General features: G+C 39.6%; 1 protein-coding gene across 5 annotated transcripts in view; it reads left to right on the forward strand.

Moving 5' to 3' along the window:
- Positions 1–740: 740 nt before the first annotated feature.
- PHKA1 (phosphorylase kinase regulatory subunit alpha 1) overlaps positions 741–26,006 on the forward strand; it is a 142,432-nt gene continuing 117,166 nt past the window's right edge. For 3 of the 5 annotated variants that reach the window (XM_044236022.1, XM_044236023.1, XM_044236025.1), the window contains exons 1-4: positions 742–1,152; positions 1,961–2,119; positions 9,280–9,327; positions 11,160–11,328. In XM_044236022.1, coding sequence (XP_044091957.1) covers positions 1,075–1,152; positions 1,961–2,119; positions 9,280–9,327; positions 11,160–11,328 — 454 coding nt within the window. In that variant the 5' untranslated portion in view covers positions 742–1,074. Of the gene's footprint in view, positions 1,153–1,960; positions 2,120–9,279; positions 9,328–11,159; positions 11,329–26,006 lie in introns of all 5 variants that reach the window. The other 2 variants (XM_044236021.1, XM_044236024.1) reach the window with 1 other exon arrangement.

Below are 26,006 nucleotides of genomic sequence, written 5' to 3' on the forward strand. Positions count from 1 at the left end.
CTATCCTCTCTTTAGCCCCTTTATATTCAGCTGAGTCTTTGTTGCCTCAGCCTTGTGACCTACGTGCGCACGGGGAAGCCTTCCAAAGTAGTTACACAACCTCCTCTGGCTCCTCTCCAGCCAAGGCTGTCCCGAGGCACTGCTTCGTCACTGCTCAGTCCCCCACCCGGGGAACTAGTTTGCTCAAAGCACACCACGGGCCCCTCCTTCCCAGGCCTGGCTAGTCACCAGTTTCTAAGGAATAAAGTACCTTAGGAAGTTTTTTCTTGTCTGGTTTGGATCAGAGTGAGGAGTTCAGTCTGAACTTTAACTCAAAAGTATAAAATACAGTAAAATCCCGGATATTCTAATTCTCGAGACCCCGGCCGCGAGCGCGCTTCTTGCCATAGTAAGTTTGAAGAGGGTCCTAGGTTCCTAAAAGCTAAGCCGGCCGATGTAACTGCCGCCTCAACATCCTGCATGCACAGCAAGCGTGGAAAACTGAAATAGTCATTGGAGGTGTTTTGAAAATAAACCTCTGAAAACATATTGCCTACGGTGACACATTCTCCGCCGCGGAGCGGGCGGGGGCGCCGAGGACCGGCGCGGGCCAGGCGCGCCGAGCCGAACTCCGAGGTCGCAGCGCGCAGCTGCCAGGACCCGCGGAGCCCGCCCCGCCTCCGGCTCGCGTCTCCGGGAGGGTAGGGGGGGCGCAGCCGCCGGTGACCCGCTGCCGGCCTCCGGGCGGGAACCTCGGGCCCACGGCCGTGTCCGGGAGTTCGGCTGAGGATACAGGATCCTCTCCTGGAGGCCGGACGGGAGTAAGGGTGGCAGAGAGACGCCGGGGCGGGGGAGCTGCGGCTGGGCCGAAACCGCGGGAGTCTCGAACAATTGCGGGCGTGCGGTGGAGCCCTAGGGGCAGCGGTCGCGTGAACTGCCGGCGCCGGGTGTGGGCGGTGGGCGGGCTCAGCCGGGGTCTGGCCCTCTGGCTTCCCACCGCGAGGGCGGAGCTGCTTTGCAGCCTCTTGACTTGGAGGGCCGAGGGCCCCTGTGGCACGCAGGCTGTTTGTCTGAGGGCATTGGAAACGCGGCACGATGAGGAGCCGGAGTAACTCTGGGGTCCGACTGGATGGCTACGCTCGCCTGGTGCATCAGACCATCCTGTGCCATCAGGTAGGTGAAGGGGTGTCGCTTGTAATCATCGAGGATGTGCAGTGTGCTAGCCTAGACGGAGACCGCTGGAGGAACGCCCGCGTGTGTGTGTGTGTGTGTGTGTGTGTGTGTACGTGCGTGTAGCAGGTTCTCCCGCCGCCGCCTACACCCCCCCACCCCCCAAGCTGGGGAAGCGTTAGGGGAGCCTGAAGCTAGGTGTTGGGCCGAGAACCGAACTATGGACAAGCACAGTTAGTGGGGAGCCCTGAGCCTTGGCTTCTGAGCCCTCCCCTTCGCCCCCTCCCCTTCGCCTCCTCCCTGGTCATCCAAGCCACAGCAGGATTCCAGGGGGGCACTGCTGAAAGAGGTGCTGAAGCTTGTTTATTATTGACAACTCCCTCCCCTGACCCAGGTTTGGGCGTCATCTTCTTACCCTCCAGCCAAAGAAGAGAAGTAGGGGAACATTTAGCCATTTTAAGACTAGATTAATGTGAAGATTTGAGGTACCTTGTAAATACTGTTAATTATATATATTTTTTCTTGTCCTTTGATGCTGTTTTTCGTTGATAGTTTATTCTTTCTAACTGGAAAGTTAAAACACTGCTTTTCTTTTAACAATACTCACATTTCAGACTCATTAAGCTTCAGCTAGCTTTTCCGCTTATTTAAGATAGCAGTTGCTTGCGCTTGATTGGAAGAGGTTATAAAACTCCGGAGTAGTGAAGTAGAAGAAAGACCAAAGTCCCTAAGTAACCCCTTTGATAGGTTTGGTCTCCTCATGTTAACACATTGTGGTTACCTGCCTGTCCTCTTTTTCTTGGTCTTGCAGAATCCAGTGACTGGCTTGCTTCCAGCCAGCTATGACCAGAAAGATGCCTGGGTCCGAGATAATGTGTACAGTATCTTGGCTGTGTGGGGTTTGGGCCTGGCCTATCGGAAGAATGCAGACCGGGACGAGGATAAAGCAAAGGCCTATGAACTGGAGCAGGTACTTAGAATAAATATACAGGGAGATCTGGAGCTGTGTGTGGTAGTGGGGAAGGGGATTGAGGAGCAGGGATTAAAGGAAATGTAGCTCCAAGGAGCTAAAAGAACTGTATTTTGCCTTTCTCCCACCCTCTTCACTTTCTTGAAATTACATTTCAAAAAGCTTTCCTGTATTGTACTAACTTTTTTTGGTGTAGTGGAAACATGAAACTTGCTGATTCAGGACAGAAAGGGCACAGTCTGTTCTGTTACAGTGGAAAAACCTATCCTGGGATCTTTGCTGAAATTTATAATCCTCTTTCTAAGTAACAGTATTTTGCAGCCTTGAGCATATTTATTCTCATTGAGAAGAATATTTGGGGGCAGGTGTCTATCAGTTTACTTCATTTCTTTTAAATGATAGGTGGTATTTGTATGAGGGTAACAGACACAAATTTGCAGACCTTCAAACTAGACACGAGTAAAGAATTTATTTGTTGAATTTTATACTCATGACCTCTATTTCAGAGCCTGTACCCCTCCCTCAGCAAAATAAGGACAGAGTCAGCAGATGCCTTTAAGCCAACTTTTAAGGCCCTTCACCTTTATAGAAAATAACATCCTTTATAGCACTGTTTCGACGGAGGGTGCTTCATTCTCTTTAATGACCCAAAAAATGATATTCTGAGCTACATAGGGTCTCTTAATGTTGTGATACTCTGCTGTCTCTTGTAAGGTACATGTGAATTCTTTTCCTCTAGTTAGTGGAGAAGATTCTACACCAGCCATTTGCTCAAGTGGTATCCCTTAGACTTGGGCAATCTGAGCTGTAGTCTTCATCTATAAATCAGAATGTTGAGATTTAGTTATTTTTTAAGAGCTTCAGCATATTGCGGGGTTGCAGTTCTTGGCAATAGGGAAGTTTTATCATATTGTCCTCTGCAACAGTAGGTATTCATTATTCCTTCAAGCTGTTATTGAGAGGGACTTGGGCCCTTCAGAAAAAAACTGCTGGAGTTTTTGCTGTAGCTCAGGAAGTACAGACCAATATTTTTATGACTTATAAAAATAATACATAGCGATTGTAACAATTTGGAAAATATAGAAGAGTGTTCCAAAAATCCTGTAATCCTACTCTTCCACCCCTGAAATCCTGCATCCTACTGTAATGTTTGGCTATCCTGATCTCAGTATTTTGTTTGTTTTGCTAGAGATTAATATCAGTACCCAGGATTCCATACCTAGTACCATTGGACCAATTTTTTTTTCAATACCACTGGAATAAATCTATTATCTCCTTGTTGACTAGTCATTCTATGAAGTTAACATTTTTCCTTCTATGGTCCAGGAAGAAAGAATTTAACAGAGGAAGGGGGAAAAATTAAGGAAACATTGAATTGTTTACTTTAAAATTTTAATGTTTCATTAAATAGTTTTTAACATGGCCCCAAAATATTTTTCATACTATCTCAGTAATAACTTTGAAATATCTCAAAAACATTACAGCAATAGGAAGCATCTTCAAGAAAAAGAAACATTTCTCTGGAAATCATAAAATTTCTATGAACTTTCATCATGAATTAAAACAGATTTTATTATTAGGTCTCATTAACTTTTTTCCTCAAATCTGACTCAGTTAATTCAGACTAGGGATTAGAAAACCATCTCTGTAAAGGGCCAGATAGGAAGTAATTTTGGCATTGTGGGTCACATGTGGGTTCTGCCCAACCACTCAGCTCTTCAGTTATTGCACAAAAGCAGCCAGAGATTTATTTACAAAACACATGGTGAGCTAGATTTGTCCCTAATCTATGCGAGTGGTTCTAAACTCTGGCTGTACAGTGGAATCATTTGGGAAGCTTTTTAAGAAATACCCTTACTGGACCCCACAATTTAGATAAATCTCTGAAAGTGAAGTCTTGGGGCTTTAATATTTTTTAAAAAACTGATTCTAAGTGCAGCTGGGGTAATAACCATTGATTTGTGGCCAATAAGTGAGTATAGATTAAATCCAGGAAATCCATAAATTAAATTCCCATCTACTCTCAACTCTCCATTACTGTGTGGATTTTCCCAAACCACTGATTGTTAAACATTTTTACCTTTCCTTCCAACTCTCACCTTGGTTTCTCTCTAAGAAACAGTGTCAGAGAACTAAAAAGAATTAGGAGACAAGGGTTTAGGGGACTATTTCTATCTTAGATTGTGAATATAACTATGCACATATATGTTGCCCTTTGCTCTTAGATATAGAATATAGATATAGAATATGTGCATAGAATATAACTATGCACATATATGTTGCCCTTTGCCCTATATATAAATGCCCTTTGCTCTTAGTCACATAGATATAGATATAGTAATACACCCATAAAAATAAATAAGCACACAAATAGACATAGCTCTTTGGATAACTCCAGTTCTGCTTCCTCCTCAGTTTTGTTCTCTTTATGTAGTCTCTTATCTTTTCTCAGGAGTTGAACCATACCCTTTGTAAGAATGACTTCCCAAACTGCATCTTCAACTCTGGTCTCACTTCTGTTTCAAAACCTGATTTTCATTGTCTTCTGTTCAGTTGCACCTGGCTTCTCAAGCTCAGAATATCTGAAACCCTGTGTTCTATATAAAAACAAATAAGAGACTACCGAAAACAGCAACTCAGTATACAGCCTTTATTCTCTTATTGGTGTCCTCATTCTGCCTACATCCACCTGGGCAATGTTATTTAGAGAATTTCCTATAGTGTATTTGTGGAACATTAGGTCAAGTAGGTTTGGGAATACATTAAACAGTGGGTTTCTTTACTCCATTATTTCTCAGAATCTTTGATACATTAATGCACATTTGGAATCTAACATGAGAGTGGGTTTTGCAGTCTTTCCAGAATTTCCTGGACTGACTAGTGTTCTATAAAACACTGCCCTTAGGGTGATTTTGACTTGTCCCTTTTGCCTTTTGATACATGCAGACCAAAGTCTGTTGATTCTTCTAATTTTTCCTGAATTCATCTCCTCCTACTATTCCCTTCTGCCTCAACCACAGTCTAGACTTTCATCACTTAACACTGTTGTGAAGATTTAAATTATATCATTTGCATTCTCAGCAATTTTTCTGTGGCTTTCATTTTCCTAGCAGTAAAATCCAGATGTTTTAGATTGATAGGCAAGACTCTCTAGGGCTTGGTCCTACCCTGCTTTTTCAGTATCGTTACATTCTGGTGCCCTGCATTGTCACCCCCATTTCCAACCAGGTTCGTGTCTTCATTACTCCTCTAACAATCCCTTAATGAGAATACCTGACATTTGTGTAAATACTTTTTTTTGTACTGCATACTTCCCCATAATTACTAGTATTTTATTCTCACAGTACCCTGTGATTTAGGTATTATCTACTCCAATTTACAAGTGAATGGACTGAAGCTTGGAGATGAGGCTGGAATTTGGTGGTGCCATGAACACAGCCTGGACTTAATGACTGCAGATTAAGTCTTTGTGAATTTTTCCAACATGGAAATCTGGACATTCTCACCTCTGAACCTTTTTACAGGTTGTTTCTTCCACCCACAGTGCCTGTTCTCTTCCAATCTGAACTAATGCTCCTGTTTCAAAGCCCAGCACCAGTTCTACTTTTTCTCTGGTTTCTGTCCTAAGAGTACCACTCAGGTGTACAGTGACCACTTCTTTCCCAGGACTGCTGTCTTGGAACTTCTAGATCGCTTGCGGTCTGTACCACTCAACATGTTCACTTTTTCATTTAGCAGACTTTCTGTAATTTGTCATAAGTGAGACCCCGTACTATATATAAAAACCAAAATGGGACAAAATCCTTATATTTAGCTCTTAACTTCTTATTTTTTTTAAATTTTTAATTTACAAAAAAGTTTAAAGAATAGTAAAATGAGCATATTTGCATACACTCTTTATCCAGATTTACTAAATTGTTAACATTTTGTCATATTTGCATCCTCCCTCTCTCAAAATGCATGCACACACACATACACACACATGATTTTTTTGATAAGCAATTTGCGAGTTACTTGCAAACATGGAATATACATTTTTAAAAATAGAGCCTGCTTGGGTCCTGGGTGGCTCAGTAGGTTAAGCATCTGACTCTTGACTTCAGCTCAGGTTAGGATCTCAAAGTCATGAGATGGAGCCCCACATTGGGCTCTGTGCTGAGCACGGAGCCTGCTTAAGGTTCTCTCCCTTTCCCCTCTCCTGCTCCTTCTCTCTCTAAATAATAATAATAATAATAATAAAATAATAAAGTCCACTCAGTCCATTGACTTAAAGTTTTTTTTTAAATTTCATTTATTTATTTGACAGAGAGACACACAGTGAGAGAGGGAACACAAGTGGGGGGGTGGGAGAGGGAAAAGCAGGCTTCCCACTGAACAGGGAGCCCAATGTGGGACTTGATCCCAGGACCCTGGGATCATGACCTGAGCCAAAAGCAGACACTTAATGACTGAGCCACCCAGGTACCCCTGACTCAAAGTTTTATTTCTGAACCTGGTCTCTGCCCCTTTTTCTTAAGGAGTTTATAATCTAATGAGGGAGACAGATATATAAGCAAATAATTAAACAATACATTACACTGTATCTATAGGAGAGAAATACAGTAGAAAGTTTTATGGGACACAGGCAGGAATGTTTTTACTTTGAACAAAGCAAGGAAGGATACACAGAGGAAATGGATTTTAAAGGATAACTAGGAGTTGTTAGATAGACTGTGTTTATATTTTAGTTTTTTCTTTAACTCTTGTGTTCTGTCTCCCCCTTTTCTTTATGTTCCACAAAGTCTGGTAGAGTGCTTTATATATTTTAGATGACCAACAAACATCTGATTGTACATATACCTGGAGAGAGATAGAGATGAATACTTACATATATATGTTTGAGTATAGTTATATATCCTTATATGTCAATTTACAAATATATAGATCCATATTCTCAAAAAGAGTAGGTGAGAAGGTGTCACTTGATGTAGTTATAAGCTCTACTATATGAATGAACATGTATAATTAATGCTAACTAGAGCACTGAAACAGCAAATGGCCAGTTTGGGGGAACACAAAGTACACATAGTTTCCCTCATTCCCATATCCCCATGCTTTCTTTTTTTTTCTTCCCCATGCTTTCTATTAATTTAATCCTGACTTTCAAGTTAGAACTTGAGAACAGAAATGACTGACAGTGGCCATTCCAGGAGGACAAAAGTAAAACCAGGAATTCTCCACTGGGTCCACGATTCCCACGTTTACTATTTAAGTTAAAGAAAACATAGGGGTGACTGGGTGGCTCAGGCAGTAAGTGTCCAATTCTTGATTTCACCCCAGGTCATAATCTCAGCATTGGGTCATGAGATCGAGCCCCCTGTTGGGCTCTGTGCTGGGCATAGAACCTGCTTAAGATTCTCTCTCTGCTCCCTTTGCCCCTCCCCCTCTGTGCTCTTGTGCTCACTCTCTCTCTCTCTCTCTCTCTCAAAAAAAAAAAAAAAAGGAAAAAGAAAATGTAGGTAGCAGTAGCAGGGCTTGATGGTAAAGACAGTTGAAAGAATGTGATAGAAACCTGTGAGTATGTGGTGACATACAGAAGATAATTCAGAATTGAATCAAGTTCCCCACAGAGGAGGCTGTGTCTCTAACAGCGTGTATTAAAAGGATGGTCTCTTTTTTTAGGGTCAAAGTAGTGATAGAGATTTTCTTTTTTTTTAACTTTGTGACAGAGAGAGAGAGAGAGAGAGAGAGAATGCACAAGCAGGGGGAGGGGCAGAGGGAGAAGGAGAAGATGACTCTCCGCTGAGCAGGGAGCCCAGTGCGGGGCTCAATCCTAGGACCCTGGGATCGTGACTGATCTGAAGGTGGGCGCTTAGCTGACTGAGACACCCAGGCGACCCCCCTCTTTTTTGTGATAGGGATTTTCTTATGGGGTGGCAGTCAGTTTCATTATTTATAATAAATGCTTCATGCTCTAAAGGGTGACGTGATCATATACTGCCTACCTGCTCTCTCTTATGTGTAAACACACGCACTCGCTCACTCCCCCCCCCCACGTATATATACATCCCTTGATCTGTAAGGGGAGGGCACCACTTGTAGACAGAAATAACTTAAGAAAGGGAATTCTCCCAAGGAAACACCTTTTATTTGTTCTCAATAAAAGACTACATAAAGACTTGAGCATAATTTAATAGATACTTATCCTTACTATGCCTATTGCTTATAGTCCCACTTCAGTGTTTTGAAGGAATGACAGAATGACCTGGCTCCCAAGCAGATTAGTTTTCAGAGATGTCCTGAGGCCACCTCTGAACTGGCATTCCCTGGAGTAACCTGTTTGTATTTCTTTTGGACTGTGAAACAGAAAGCTTAAAGAAATGGAGAAACTGTTTGATACTGTGTTTTTCCAAAATATATTGCCTACCCTTGCCGCTGTTGATGAGCCCTTCTAGTGTCATGTACTATAACTAGTATAGCATATTATTTCTCTACTATATTGTAATTTTATTATTATTACTATGTTATATTATGTCAACTAGTACAGTATATAGTTGGTGATCAGAATTTTGGAATGTGAATGGAAAACTGAGTGCGTTAGAAATTGCCAAGCCCTGGTAAGAGAAAGAGTGATGACTTGAGACTGAAGAATGACTGTAGCTTTTTTTTTTTCATGGAAAAGAGGTTGAGTTGCACTAACTATTCCCCTTTGCACTTATTCTGAATTGAAGTTCATTTATTCTTTAAGGAAAATATACAGATAAATATTTCTGTGAACTCCTGAAGATAGTCTTGGCTACTTTAGGAGAAAAAAAAAGTGATGATGTTGGCATCTTTAGGGCATAGGATCTATGATAAAATATCCTCATAGCTTTAGGGCTTATGAGCTGTCTTTTCTCCCAGCAAAATGTCCTCTAACAGGATGGTTGGCATGGTTTTGTATAAACCTCTTGGAGCTTGGATTTTTTTTTGACCTGAAAGAGGCATCAACTGCCACTTTTGATTCCACTTTTAGCTGCAATTTAGCTCTTCTGTGTGCCTATAAAGTAAATGCCATGTAAGTAGGAACCCAGGATAGGGTTACTTGTTCTGAAAAGGTCATGTACCAACTGCAGTTGCTGACTAAATGTTCCTGCAGCTAGGGGTGTTTATAACAGTCTTGTTCCCATTTATTTCTGCAGAGCGTAGTGAAGCTGATGAGGGGCCTGCTGCACTGCATGATCAGACAGGTATGGCATTGTTAACAGCTCCCTTTCTAGTAAAAGCACATTGTAATAGTATCTCTACCACCCTTTAGGAAATGTTCACAGCTTATATTCTTTCGATTTCACAAATAGTAGACAGTGATTTTAGAAAATTTATAGAATCGAGGAGGGGAATGTCGCCCATGATCTCACCACCCTGTTACCACTGGAACGTTTCCTTCCAGTCTTTTTCTCCCCCTGTACAAATGCCTTTTTTGATATACTTCATCATGACTGTACATGCAATTAAGTACATTGAGTAAAGATGATACAGGCATATAAGCCCTCATATGAAACCCTTGGGACCAGATACATTTTAGAATACAGATTTTTTCAGATTTTTCCGTACAGTGCAAATACTAGAATATTGTGCTCTCAGCAGGTCCAGAACAGCACTGCATCATCAAAAACATTAATCTCTCCATAGGGAAACATGCATTTTCACACTCAGTGAAATAAGTAAAGACTACAAATGTCAATTTGGATCAAATGTTGCCATCAAACGAATTTTGGCACAGAACTTAGAGAGGAAGAACCTTTATGGCAATATTTTAGATTTTAGGATTAGAGATTAGTGCCAAAGGCTTTTATCTGCTTGGATTAATTTGCATTTTCCTGACCTTGAATGAAGTTGAACATCCTTTCCTGTGTAGATTGAAAACTTGCATTTCCTCTGTTAATTGCCTGTTGGGTCCTTTGTCTATTTTTCTTTTGGGCTGTCTCTTTCATGACTATTGAGGAGTTGCTATACATTATGGATATTAATGTTTTGTCACATACACTGCAAATTTTTTCAGTAGCCTGTGGTTTATCTTTTGGGTTTGCTAATGATTTTTTTTCATTCAAAAGGATTTTACTGAAAAAGAAAGTGTTTTACTTTTATCCTAGGAGATCTTTACACATGTTGCACACATTGAATCTAAACTGACTTTCTTGAGACCAAGATCACATTTTATTAAGTCGAGGCCCAGATTAGTAAAATGACTATCCACAGGCACACCACAAATCTAAAGTAGAAAGAAATCAACTCCAGACTTCTGAGCTTCTTTGTCAGTGCTCTTGCCTGTATTAGCTCATGGCTATCATTCATTGCTATAATTTCTTTTTTCCCCTTCTCTGCTCCTTTTTTTTGGTATTTTAAATATTTGAATTTTCGATTTTCTACCTTACCAAACAGGTTTAAAGCCACCAACTTCATGAACCTTATTTAAAGGTACAGTAGTTTCTACGACATATCAAATGCACATATAACCAAATCTCGGTTTCAGGAACAAAGTCTTTCAGTTGTCCATTGCACGATGTTTCCTTTCTGACCTCTGGTTTCAGCCCTCATTCCTACATTTTTCTTTGTCACTCCATGTATCTCTCTCCAGCAATTTCCAGTACTCCTTCAAAATAAGTCCCCTTATCCTAATTTCCCTCCAAATTCCTCCCTCTGTTTCAGGAACAAATGTATCTTTTTTACAACTCAGCTGGCTCTTCTTACTAGGCTGTTCACACTCAACCCCTCTGCATCTCAGTGGATATCTGCAGTGTGGCAAAACAACCATCCAAAATGTGAAAGGGAGGTAGTGAGTAGGAAATAGTTGGCCTTAACTGACCTGATTTTGTAATTAAATTGCTTAAATTAAAAAAAAACAACAACAGCAAACTTTCCTGGTTGCCTTAGTATAGGGAAAAATAAGTAACAATCTACTTTAAATATTCACCATCGCCTGTAAACCAACCGCAATGAGATATGTTTGAGTGCTGCAGAAGGATGGCATGTGGGATGATGTTTCTGCATTGCCTGCCTTTACTGTTCTTGTTTTCTTCAGGTGGATAAAGTCGAATCCTTCAAGTATAGTCAGAGTACCAAGGATAGCCTCCATGCCAAGTACAATACTAAAACCTGTGCCACTGTAGTGGGTGATGACCAGTGGGGACACCTGCAGTTGGACGCTACCTCCGTGTACCTGCTCTTCTTAGCACAAATGACTGCCTCAGGTCAGTAGCAGGACAGAGTGGCTGGGAACAACTGCAGTGAGGAGCACTGGCTCCTGCACCTGTGGCTTCTCCGGGAAACGACATAGCCATTGACCTTTCTCAAAGACACCCAATGGAAATACAATACTTTGCACAGTTTTTACAGAGAAACCAACTCTCTGAGATCTAGTTAATATTCTTTTCCCTTGAAAATAAGTCTGGGGTACTAAGCAATTGTTTTTAAACGGAGAACCAGGAAATCCGGGGTCTATTTTATTTAGATGGGTATTCTTTGTCTTTCATTAATCCTCAGATAACATGAGATGGTGAGATCAGAAAGAAGGGCTAGGGTTTATTGCTTGTTCTCATGCTATACACTGAACAGCCTTTAGTAAGTACTAACATAAACTGAATCAACTACTTTCTACTATTCTTTATATATGTATTATAAACAAGGTATCTGTCTAAACGCATCTAAATTACGTTAAAGGGAATTAACTTAGGAATCAGAATTCAAATATTTATTTTTTATTATTGAATAATACACTCTTTTCAGATGGTTTTGTTATTAGGTTTAGGTCTTTACCTGAAAAAGGAAAATGTAAGAACCAACATAATTCCCTTTTATTTTTCCTAACTTGGGGAGGATGATGAATCTGATCACACTCTGTTTGTAAATTAAACAGGACCTTTTCCAGATCTTCCTGAGTAAGTAAATGTACTCAGAATACCACATTTTTTGACATTCGAATTTCTTTGTCTTCCTATCTGGCTATAGAATTCCTGAGTACTAAGGGCATTCGGGGCAAGAATTGCCCCAGAAAATTCTTGTTCTCATTTTCTTTCATAAATAAATATTTGGTGATAAAGCCTTCCTTTTTTTTCTAAACCCTCTGGAATGCACAGACCAGAAGCTGAAATACCTTTTATTAAAATGATAACATGGCTATCCTTATATTCCCATATTTTGGAGGGGAGGTTCCTCCATGAATAAATATATATTTCAGATTTTATACATTTATATAGAATGGCAGCTATAACTTCATTTCCAGCATTCTTTTAGAACTCACTCTGAAGTGTTTTTCTACAAAGCAAATTGTCTAAATATTTCTTATAGTTTTGATTTTGAGTCCAGAAGGAGTAGAAATATACTAAAGAGACTTATATAAGACATACTCATTCAACAAGTATTTGTTGATTTCTGACTTAATATTTGATTTTCACCTCAATAAGCTGACTTTGATAGGTGCTTGGAAAAAGATGGATATAATTTGATTGGGCTGGGCGACTGGGTGACTTAGTTGGTTAAGCATCCGCCTTCAGCTCAGGTCATGATCCCAGGGTCCTGGGATTGAGTCCCACTTCAGGGTCCCTGTTCAGTGGGGAGTCTGCTTCTCCTTCTCCTTCTGCCCCTCTCCACTGCTCGTGCTCTCTCATGTTCTCTCTCTCTCTTTCTCTCTCAAATAAATAAATAAAATCTTAAAAAAAATAAAGGTTGATCAGACCTTTGCAGAATAAATAGTAATAAGTAGAATTTCACAAGTCGGAGAAGGAAAGGGAATAGCATGACAACAGCACAAAAGTTGGAAAGATACTGGCCACCTAGGTAATACTAGTTATCTTCTATGGCTAGAGAGTAAGATAGATCTAGAAAAATGCCAAAAGGTGAAGCTAGACAGTTGGAGCTAGCTGTTTAAAGGTCTGTAAATCATGCTAGGTAGTTTGGAGTTTAGTCTATAGTCATTAGAGAACTACTCAGGGCAAATAATCAAGAAACTTTCAGATGATTGGCTTGGTAGCAGGAGGATAGATTGAATGGATGAGAAAATTAACCTGGAGGACTAGTCAGGAGGTTAGTGGAATACTTTAGGCAAGAAATGATGGAGAACACATGTAAGGCAGTACCCTTGAGGTTGAAAAAGGTAGATGTGAGAGGTAATCAGTAGATAATGTATGAAAGATCTTCATGGAAAATTTTCATCTTTCATGTAAGTAATTCTATGCACATGTTTGGACTCTTAAAACCTTGATTAAAAGAGAGGCTTAGTTAGAAGCTGACTGCCCTTCCCCCCAGCAAAATAACCATAAATTGTGAAAATAAATTTATAAAAACCCAACCATTTAGTCACTGGACATTGTCCTAAGGGCATAGGGCAAGCAGAAAAACATTTATTTAAGCAAATCTGAATATTTTTTTAAAAGATTTTATTTATTTATTTGACAGAGAGAGATCACCAGTAGGCAGAGAGGCAGGCAGAGAGAGAGAGGAGGAAGCAAGCTCCCTGCTGAGCAGAGAGCCTGATGTGGGACTCGATCCCAGGACCCTGAAATCCTGACCTGAGCCAAAGGCAGCGGCTTAACCCACTGAGCCACCCAGGTGCCCCAATCTGAATCTTTTTTTTTTTTAAAGATTTTATTTATTTATTTGACAGACAAAGATCACAAGTAGACAGAGAGGCAGGCAGAGAGAAGGGGGGAAGCAGGCTCCCCACCAAGCAGAGAGCCCGATGCGGGGCTCGATCCCAAGACACTGAGATCATGACCTGAGCCGAAGGCAGAGGCTTAAGCACTGAGCCACCCAGGCGCCCCCCCAATCTGAATCTTGATAAGAGCAGCAAGAGTGTAGCATTTAGACCACAACCTACTTCCTCCCTCTCCCCGCTCACCATGACAGAAGCAGTACTCAGCATGAATGCAGCCACGAATATAAGGCTTCCTCTTCCCCTACCTCCCAGTTTAGGGCTATGATATCTCCCCGAGAGAGGTTTCCAGCATTTCTCATTCTCCCCACCTCTGTGTTACGGAAGCTCTGGTCCAGCCAAGAATAACTAAGGGATGTGGAACTCTACTCCTACTCCTCAGTCCCACCCATGGAGCTTAACCCCAGACAGAGCAGTCCAAGAATAATAGGCTTGGCCCACATTGCTTGTAGCATGGAGGGACAGACAGGCCACAGACAGAAAAGCTCCATAGTCCTTCCCAAGAAAACTGACTTTATTTGGAACTGACTGTGGGAAAGTTCAAGTCAAAGGGCATTGAAAAACTGGAGGTTTTTTTGTTCTAAGAAATTAAGAGGAGTTTTATAGCTCAATCAGAGCAACAAACTAACCCATAGCCTAGCTAGAAGTTTTAGCAGAGAGCCAGAGACAGAGACAGCTAAAAAGAGTTATCCTAGGGTTAGAACAGTTGTCAAAGGCTGGTCTCAAAATCCTGAAATGAGGTTTGAATTTAATTGGATGAGACTGTGGGACAGTTTTTACTTCAGAACAATATACAGTATAATAGAGCAGTCAGCTGGCAATTGGTGGAGTTTAACAACTGAGTATGATACCAACAGAGGCAGACACCACAGACTAAAACAAAACTGCGGTCTTCCTTGGTTGACAGTGTGTATGCCCAAGGCTACATCCTCCAGGGAACAGCATCAGAGGCTCCGTACTGTGGGAAAAATAGATTTCATTGAAATTGTCCAGCCAAGTCACTAATCAAATAGCAAGTAAACATAAACAAGCCCCATACAGGAGGGTATTGATATATCTAAGGAGTTTCTGCAACATATTTTCTGCATTATCTAGTTTTCAACAAAAATGTATGACACATGCAAAAAAACCAGGAAAGTCTGAGTCAACACACACAAAAAGCAGGTAATAGAAACTGCCTTTGAGAGGAACCATTATGTTGAATTTAGGTGACAGACTTCAAAACAGTTACTATAAAAATGTCCAAAAATCTAAAGGGTACCATGCTCAACAAAGTGAAGGAAAATATGATGAAAGCATTTCATCAAATAGAGAATATCAATAAAGAGATAAAAATGATCCAAATGAAAATCTTGTAGTAGAAAAGTATAGTAACTTATTTTCTTTCCAAATTTTTATTCCAATTGCAGTTAGTTAACCTATAGTATAATATTGGTTTAGAGATAGAATTTAATAATTCATCACTTACATCTGACACCAAGTGCTCATCATAACAAGTGCCCTACTTAATACATATCTCCCATTTAATGCATCTCCCAACTACCTCCCTCCATCAGCCCTCAGTTTGTTCTCTGTTAAGAGTCTCTTATGATTTGCTTTCCCTCTCTTTTTTCCCTTCCCATATGTTCTTCCATTTTGTTTCTTAAATTCCACATACAAGTGAAATCATATGGTATTTGTCTTTCTCTGCAGTCAGAGAAAATGCTTATTTCACTTAGCATAGTACACTCTAGCTCCATCCACCTCACTGCAAATGACAAGATTTCATTCTTTTTGATGGCTGAGTAATATTCTGTTGGGTATATATACCACATTGTCTTTATCCTTCAGTCAATGGACATTTGGGTTCTTTCCATAGTTTGGCTATTGTTGATAATGCTGCTATAAACAGCAGGGTATATATACCCCTTTGAATCTGTATTTTTGTATCCCTGGTAAGTACCTAATAGTGCAATTGCTGGCTAATAGGGTAGTTCTGTTTTTAACTTTTGGAGGAACCTCCATACTGTTTTCCAGTGGCTGCACCTGCATTCCCACCAACAGTGTAAGAGTGTTCTTTCTCCAAATCCTCACCAACATCTGTTGTTTCCTGACTTACTGATTTTAGCCATTCTGACCAGTGTGAGGTGGTATCTCATTATGGCTTTGATTTGTATTACCATGATGATGAGTGATGTTGACCATCTTTTCATGTGTCTGTTGCCCATCTGTATGTCTTTTTTGGAAAGATGTATATTCGTGTCTTCGGCCTACTTCTTAACTGAATTAATTTGTTTTTTGGGTGTTGAGTTTGATAAATTCCTTATAGATTATGGATACTAACTGTCCTAAAGGAAAGATTCATGGCAACCATACTCTTAGTTTCAAAGGGGAAAAAACACCATTGATATTATAAAAAATCTAATAGAAACAGAAAGAAGAAAAGGGAAATCTGCACAGAGATGAGGGCAATAGTAAGCAATAAAGGAGTATAAGACAGAGTTATATCAAATTGAGTACTTACAACATCCAATCTCCTTAGTTGGGGAATCTCCTTGGATATAGCTAGGCTGGTGACCTTATTGAGAGACCTGGACAGAGTCCTTACCTCAACTTTAGTCTCAACTGAGACTTCCAACTGACCATCCCCATAAGGGCTGTATTTATAGGTCAAATGACATGGCAAGTGATGGGGGTCTGAAGTTAGACAATCATTTGCTTATGTGCAGTTTGGAGCAAGCTGCATTCCTATGTTATCATTTATTTACATAGTCAAGGATCCTGGGCTAGGTGTGCTTGCCTCCCATCCCAGATTCCACTGGGAGGCAGCAGCCCAGCCTAGAGCTGGAAAGGATGTAAGGCAAAATTTATAGTTCTTGGGATCCAGACCAGAAGGGCCAATTAGCTGACCTGGAGTCCAGCTAATGTCAACTAATCAGGCTCCCAAGGTTACTTATGCAGCACAAGTATCACAAATAACATTCTTTAGCCAACCTGTGTAGGTGCAGGTCGGGGTAGTCAGTTATACAAAAGAAATCATAGAAACCTCTATCCATATAATACACTAACCCTTTATCAGATAAGTAAATTGCAAAATCTTCTGCCATTATATATATTACCTTTTAGGGTTTTTTTAAAATATTGTATTTATTTATTTGAGAGACTGAGTGAATGAGAGAGAGAACACGAGCAGGGACAGAGGAGAGGGAGAAGCACACTCACCTGCTAAGCAGGGAGCCCAATGCGGGACTCAGTACCAGGACCCTGGGACCATGACCTGAGCTGAAGGCAAACACTTAACTGACTGAGCCACCCAGGTGCCCCTGTTGCCTTTTAGTTTTGTTAATTGTTTCCTTCTCTCTACAGAAGCTTTTCATTTTGATAAGTCCCAATAGTTCATTTTTGCTTTTGTTTCCCTTGCCTCCAGCAATGTGTCTTGTAAGAAATTGCTGTGGCCAAAGTCAAAGATGTGGCCACCTGTGTTCTTTAGGATTTTGATGTCTCACATTTAGGTCTGTCTCACATTTAGGTCTTTCATCCATTTTGAATTTATTTTTGTGTATACTGTAAGAAAGTGGTCCAGTTTCATTCTTCTGCATGTTATTATCCAGTTTTCCCAACAGCATTTGTTGAAGAGACTGTTTTTTTCCCCTCACTGGATGTTCGTTCCTGCTCTATTGCAGATTAGTTGACCATATAGTTGTGGTTCCATTTCTGTGTTTTCTATTCTGTGTTTTCTATATCTAATTTCTATTCCATTGATCTGTGTGTCTGTATTTGTGCCAGTATCATACTCTCTTCATGAGTACAGTTTTGTAATGTAGCTTGAAATCTGGAATCATGATGCCTCCAGCTTTGCTGTGCTTTTTTAGGACTGCTTTGGCTATTCAGAGTCTTTTGTGGTTCCATACAAATATTAGGATTATTTGTTCAAGCTCTGTGAAAAATGCTGGTGATACTTTTGAAAATTTCACTTGAGAGGCTAAACATATTTGAGCTGGCAGGAGGAAGAATCAGCATACTTGAAGATAGGTCAACAGAGATTATTCAATCTGAAGAACAGAAGAAAAATATAATAAAAATGAATAGAACCCAAGAGAAATGTAGAACAAGATTTAGAGCATCAACTCATGTGTAATGAGAGTATCCAGAGGAAAGTAAGGAGCAGAAAATATATTCAAAGAAATGGCTGAATACACTTCATATTTGCTGAAAAACATTGATCTATACATCAAAGAAGCTTAATGATCTCCAAGTAGGATAAATAGAGATCCACACCCAGAAAGAATAATAGTAAAAATATTAAAAAGCAAAACATCTTCAGAGCAATATGAGAAAAATGACTTGTCATGTACAAGGGAACCCAAATAAAAGTTAGCTGACTTCTCTTCAAAAAGAAAAAATGGAGGCCCAAAGGAAGTAGAATATTGCATTATTCAAAAAAGAACCTGTCAACCAAGAACTTTTATCCAACAAAACTATCAGAAATGAAGTGAAATGAAGACATTCTCGGATAAATAAGACCTGAAAATTTGTTGCTGGTAGACCTATCTCATAAGAATTATGAAAGAAGTTCTTCAGGTTGCAATCAGGTGACCCCAGATAGTAATTGGAATCTGTACAAAAAAACCAAAGTACTTGTGAAAGACAAATACCATATAATTTCACTCATATGTGGAACTTAAAAAAACAAATGAATGAAGAAACAGACAAAATGAACAAACAGACTCTTAAATACAGAGAACAAACTGGTGGTTGCCAGCGGGGAGGTTGACTGAGGGTGGGAATAGGTGAAATAGATAAAGGGGATTAAGAGTGCACTTAACTTGGGCACCTGGCTGGCTCAGTAAATAGAGAATAGGACTCTTGATCCCAGGGTCATGAGTTGAAGTCCCATGTTGGGCATAGAGCTTGTTTAAAAAATATATGTAAAAAAAACTTTCTAAAGAGTACACTTAATGAGACCTGAGAAACATATAGACTTGTTGAATCATGATATTGTATACATGAAACTAATATAATACTGTATGTTAATTATACTTGAATTTTTTAAAAAATGAAAAAAGAAAAAAGAAACAAACAGTGGTAAAAATAATTATAAAATACAATATAATTACATATCTCTTCTTTCTTAACTGATCTAAAATCAGTTGTATAAAATAGTATAACTGTATCATTGTGGCTATAGTATCTATAATATATTTGATAATGAGAGAATTAAGGAAGTGTGGGGGAACAAAGCAATATTGAATTAAGGAAATAATACCAAATGATAAATCCACAGGAACAAAGGAAGACCACCAGAAATGGTAAATTACATTATTAATATTATAAAATATAAATATCTAATTTCCTCTCAACTTTTTAAAAAGATATAAAATTATATAAAGAGATTTGAGATGATGGCAGCTGAGAAGGAGGACCCTAAGCTTGTCTCATCCCACAAACACAACTACATAACTCTCAAATCATTCTGAATACCCCGGAAATCAATCTGAAGACTGACAGAACAAACTCCACAACTAAGGGACAGAAGAAGCCACATCAAAGAAGGTAGGAAATGTATAGACATGCTTTAGGGGAGAAACAGATCATGGGGTGCTGCCAAAGGAGCTGTGGTTGGAGAGAGGGAGAGAGGGAGGAGCACATTAGAATGCACAAGGAGAACGTTTCCTCAAAGCCATTGGCTGGGAAAATGAGAAGTGCTTACTTTTGTGAGTTGTTGCAACCAGCAGGGCTTAAGGACCAGAGTTTTAAAGATCAGCAGGCTTGGCTAGGATGGAGCCATGAGGGCACTGCCCTTCTCCTGGATAGCGGCAGGCAAATAACCCCAGGGGGGCAGATGGTATGGAAACAGCAATCTGAAGGACACTTGGGGGCACACAGAAGAGAGACAATTTTCACTTCCTGGAGCATGTTCCTGAGAGGCTGAGTTCAGAGAGATGCCTCTGTGGGGACAAAGGAATTGTATGGCACCATTTTCTTCCCCTGCCCCTCACCATAAATATAGAACCACCTGTGGGAAGCAATGCATCACCCACACTGGCTGCCAAACAGGCTTACAGCAAGCCCTCCCTCCCCTGTGTTCTTGCAGGACTGCCCTTCTCAGTCAGCCTTGCCTCAGTCCCAGCATGGCAAGTCCCTTGCCCAGAAAACCAGCAGAAAAATCTGCCCCCACCATGTCACCCAGCCAGAGTTCAGCAGGGCTTCAGTTCTTCTGGAAATGGTGTCAGGTCTCATTTTACAACCAGATGAGAGCATTAGTTAAAACTAGTTAAAACATGCCACATTATGGTCAAGAACCAAACACTGCCCATTTCAGGCAAGGAGAGCCTCTGCAGATGCCTGGTTGAAGGATAGAGCAACCAAAACATGACAGCAGATGCATGCAATACATACCAGAGACATATCCTGAAGCACCGGGCCCTGTACACTGTATGACCTCTTCTTCATAAAGCCATTATTCTCAGGAGCAGGAAACATACGAGCTTGTCTAACAGACAGAAAAAGCCAGAGACTTGGACAAAATACCAAGATGGAGGATTTCATCCCAAATGAAATAACAAGATGAGGTCATGGCCAGAGATCTAAGTGAAATAGAAGTAACATGTATCATGGAGAACTTAAAGCAAAAATCATAAGGATACTAGCTGAGCCTGAGAAAAGAATGGAAGGCCCTTACCACAAAGATAAAAGAAGTAAAAAAGAATCAGAAAGAAAATAATGCAGTAACTGAGAATGGAAATAGGCTTGATGCAATGAACACAAGGCTGGAAAAGAAGAGAAATGAATAAATGATGTAGAGAACAAAATAATGAAAAATAATGAAACTGAACAAAAGAGAGGAAGAAAAATGATGGAACATGAGAATAAACTTAAGGAATTCAGTGACTCCATCAAATGTAATAACATTCATAATGTAGGAGTGCCAAAAGAAGAGAGAGAGAGAAGGGAACAGAAAGTTTATTTCAGGAAATAATAGCTGAAAACTTCTCTAATCTGGGGAAGGAAACAGACATCTAGATCAAGGGGCACAGAGAACTCCTATCAAAATCAACAAAAGCAGGTCCACACCAAGACGTATTGTAACTACATTTGCAAAATATAGTGATAAAGAAAAGAATCTTTAAAGCAGCAAGGGATGCAGGGAGCATGGGGCCCTGTGCTTAGACTCCATTGCAGCAGAGGTTGGGCCTGCCCTTCTGGAAGTAAGGGAGACCTTATCATCTCACAGCCTCTGAGTCTCTTCCTGAAGTGCCTTCTTCCTGCCACCTGCAATGGAGGAGGAGGAAGAGGAACACAGGACTCCCCACAAGAACCCATCACCAACCCCACTTAAGACCACATCCCCCCAGCTCCCTCATAAGCCTATCCAACATGCTTTCTCTCACTCTCAGACCTCACAGGCTACAGGCAGAATGGACCTCTGGGTTTCCAGATTAAAAGTGAATCAACAACAACAATAACAAAGGAAGACAAAAGAAGTCCTTAACTTAGAAGGGAAGACCCATAAGGCTAGCTGGAGATTTCTCAACAGAAACTCGGCAAGCCGGAAGGGAGTGGCATGACGTATTCAAATGCAAAATGGGAAAAATCTGCAGCCAAGAATCCTCTATCCAGCAAGGCTATCATTCGGAATAGAAGGAGAGAGAAAGAGTTTCCCAGAGGAATAAAAACTAAAGGAGTTCATGACCACTAAACCAGCCTTGCAAGAAATATGAAAGGGAGACTCTTTGAGTGGAAAGGAAAGACCAAAAGTCACAAACACAAGAAAGGAACAGAGAAAATCTCCAGGAACAATGACAGAACAAGTAATAAAGTGACACTAAATACATGCCTATCAATAATTACTCTGTATGTAAATGGACTAAACACTCAAATCAAAAGACAAAGTGTCAGAATGGATTTTTACAAAAGAATCATCTACGCTGCCTCCAAGAGACTCATTTTAGACCTAAAGGCACCTGCAGATGTCTACTGGGGTAAATTGTAATTTGATTGGTCACCTAGCATGACTGTACAGCTTTCTCTGTGTGTTATAGTTTCATTGGCCACCTGTGTGTGGCCAGGCCCAACCACATGGCCTTTGCCCTTAAAAGCTAGTCTGTGAAATAGAGAAAGGTTGCTCTCTGTAAGAGGTGCAGCCCTGGCCTGTCAGTTTGATTCTTGATGCCTGGTGCAAAATAAAGCTTTGCTTGACCTTCAAAAAAAAAAAAAAAAAAAAGAAAGTGAGGGGATAGAGAACATTTTTCATGCAAATGGACATCAAAAGAAAGCCAGAGTAGCAATGCTTATGCTGGAGAGGGTAGATTTTAAACACTGTACAAGAGATGAAGAAGGGCACTACATCATAATAAAGGGGAAAATCCAACATGAAGATCTTAAAATTGTAAATATTTACATACCCAACATGGGAGGACCCAAATATATAAAATAATTCATAGCTAGCATAAAAGAACTCATTGATAATAATAGTAGGGGACTTTAACTGTCCACTTATGTCAATGGACAGGTCATCTAAGCAGAAAATCAACAAGGAAACAATGGATTTGAATGACACACTGGACAGGATGGACTTAACAGATATATTCAGAACATTCCATCCCAAAGCAGCAAAATATACATCCCTTTCACGTGCACATGGGATGTTCTCCAGAACAGATCACATACAGAACAGATCTAGGTAACAGATGAGGCCTTAGGCAGTACTAATGAGATCATACCATGCATCTTTTCTGACCACAAGGCTATGAAACTTGAAGTAAACCACAAGGAAAAATTTGGAAAGACCACAAATACAGAGGTTAAACAGCATGCTACTAAACAATGAATAGGTCAACCAGGAAAAGAAAGAAGTTTTTTAAAATACATGGAAATAAATGAAAAGGAAAATACAATGGTCTAAAACCTTTGGGGTGCAACAGAAATGGTCATAAGAGAGAAGTATATAACAATATAGGCCTACTTAAGAAGCAATAAAAATCTCAAACAGCCTTACCAAAAGGAGCTAAAAAAGAAGAACAACAAAACCTAAAACCAGCAGAAGGAATGAAATAATAAAGACCAGAGCAAAAATAAATTATATAGAAAATTTTAAAACACAATAGATCAATGAAACCAAGAGCCAGTTCTTTGAATATATTAATAAAATTGACAAACCTCTAATCAGATTTATTAAGAAGGAAAGAGAAAGGACCCAAATAAATGAAATCAAATGAGAGAAGAGAAATAACCAACAACACAGAAATACAAAAAATTATAAGAGAATATTATGAAAGACTATATGCCGATAAATCGGAGAACCTGGAAGAAATGGATAAATTCCTAGAAACACATAAACTACCAAAACTGAAACAAGAAAATATAGAAAACTTGAACAGACCAATAACCAGCAAAGAAGTTGAATCAATAATCAGAAAACTCCCTACACACAAAAGTCCAGGGTCAGATGCTATCACCAGCGAATTCTACCAAACATCTAAAGAAGAGTTAATACCTATTCTTCTCAAACTTCAAAAAAACTGAAAAGGAAGGAAAACTTCCAAATTCATTCTGTGAAGCCAGCATTACCCTGATACCAAAACCATATAAAGACAGCACAAAAAAGAAAAGTGCCAGCCAATATCCCTGATGAATGCTGATGCAGAATTATCCACAAGATACTAGCAAACCAAATCCAACTGTACATTAAAAGATTCATTCACCACAATCAAGTGAGATTTATTCCTTTGTAGCAAGGGTGTTCAAAATTCTCAAATTAATCAACATGATACACCACATTAATAAAAGGATAAGAATCATATGATCCTTTCAATAAATGCAGAAAAAAATTGACAAAGTATGACATCCGTTCTTATTGATAAATCCTCCAAAAGTAGGATTAGAGGGAACATACCTCAACATCATAAAGGTCTTATGTGGAAAAAAAAACCACAACTAATATCATCCTCAATGTGGAAAAACTGAGAGTTTTTCTTCTGTGGTCAGGAATAAGTCAGGGATATCTACTCTCACCACTGATATTTAACATAGTATTAGAAATCTTAGCCATAGCAATCAGATGATAAAAAGAAAGAAGAGGCATCCAAATTGGTAAGGAAGAAATAAAATTTTCACTACTTGCAGGTGATATGATACTGTATAGAGAAAGCCTTAGCAGCACCTGGATGGCTCAGTTGGTTAAGTGTCCAACTTGTGGTTTCAGCTCAGGTCATGATCTCATGGGTCATAGGATTGTGCCCCACATCAGGCTCCCCACCCAGTGATAAGTCTGCTTGAGATTATCTCCCTCTGCCCCTCACCTAATGCTCCCCACCCCTTAAAATAAATATATCTTTAAAAAAGAAAACCATAAAGACTCCACCATAAAATTGCTAGAACTGATATAGAAATTCATTAAAGTCACAGGGTAAAAAATCAACATACAGCAGTCTGTTGCATTTTTTTAAAAGATTTTATTTATTTATTTGACAGAGAGAGATCTCAGGTAGACAGAGAGGCAGGCAGAGAGAGAGAGGAGGAAGCAGGCTCCCTGCTGAGCAGAGAGCCCAATGCGGGGCTCGATCCCAGGACCCTGAGATCGTGACCTGAGCCAAAGGCAGAGGCTTAACCCACTGAGCCACCCAGGTGCCCCTAGTCTGTTGCATTTTTATACACCAGTAATGAAGCATGGAAATCAAGGAATCTCTCCCATTTACAATTGCACCAAAAACCACTAGTAATAAACCTAACCAAAGAGTTTATATAAAAGACCTGTACTCTGAAAACTATAAAACAGTGATGAAGAAAATCGAAGATGACACAAAGAAATGGAAAAACATTCTATGCTCTTGGATTGGATGAAAAAACATGATTCAAATGTCTGTATTGTCCTAAGCAATCTATACAGTTCACGCAACCCTTATCAAAATAACAATAGCATTTTTCACAGAGCTAGAACAAACAATTCTAGAAATTGTATGGAACCACAAAGACCCCAAATAGCCAGAGTAAACTTGGAAAAAAAAAAAACAAAAACAAAGCAGGAGGCATCACAATTCCAGACTTCAAGTTATATTACAAAGTTGTAGTGATCAAAACAGTATGGTACTGGCACAAAAATAGACACTTAGATCATGGAACAGAATAGAAAATCCAGAAATGAATCTACAACTATATGGTCAGTTAATCTTTGACAGTGAGGGAAAGAATATCCCATGGAAAAAAGACAGTCTTTTCAACAAATGGTGTTGGGAAGACTGGGCCGCAATATGCAGAAGAATGAAACTGGACCACCTTCATACACCATACACAAAAATAAATTCAAAGTGGATTAAAGAGCTAAATGTGAGACAGGAAACCATCAAAATCCTGGAAGAGAACACAGGCAGTAACTTTTGTGACATCAACCAGAGCAACTTCTTACTAGATATGTCTCCTAAGACAAGGAAAACAAAAGCAAAAATGACTATTGAGACTTAATCAAGATAAAAGGCTTCTGCTCAACAAAAATTAACAAAACTAAAAGGCAGCCTAAAAAATGGGAGAAGGCATTTGCAAATGACGTATCTGATAAAGGTTTAGTATCCAAAATATATAAATAACTTATGAAACACAACACCTGAAAAACCAATAAGCCAGTTAAGAAGTGGGCAGAAGACATGAATAGACATTTTTCCAAAGAAGACATACAGATGGACAACAGACACATGAAAGATGCTAAACATCATTCATCGTCAGAAAAATACAAATCAATACTCTAATGAGATATCACCTCACACCTCTGGGAATGGCTAAGATCAACAACACAAGAAACAACAAGTGTTGGCAAGGATGTGGAGAAAGGGAACCTTCTTGCACTGTTGCTAGGAAGGCAAACTGGTACAGCCACTCCTGAAAAACAGTATGGAGGTTTTCCAAAAGTTAAAAAAAAAAAAAAAAAGAAGCCTACCATATGATTCAGCAATTGCAATACTAGATATTTACCCAAAAGATACAAAAAAGTAATTCAAAGGAATACATGCACCCTGATGCTTATAGCAGCATTATCAACAATAGACAAATTATGGAAAGAGTACAAATGACCATTGATCAATGAATGCATAAAGATGATGTGGTATATGTTATACCATCAAAAGCCATCAAAAAGAATGAAATCTTGCCATTTGCAATGACATGGATCCATATGATTTCACTCATATGCGGAATTTAAGAAACAAAATAGATGAACATATGGGAAGGGGAAAAAAAGAGAAGGTGGCT

The sequence above is a fragment of the Neovison vison genome, chromosome X, assembly GCF_020171115.1.
Source record: "Neovison vison isolate M4711 chromosome X, ASM_NN_V1, whole genome shotgun sequence".
Taxonomy (NCBI): domain Eukaryota; kingdom Metazoa; phylum Chordata; class Mammalia; order Carnivora; family Mustelidae; genus Neogale; species Neogale vison.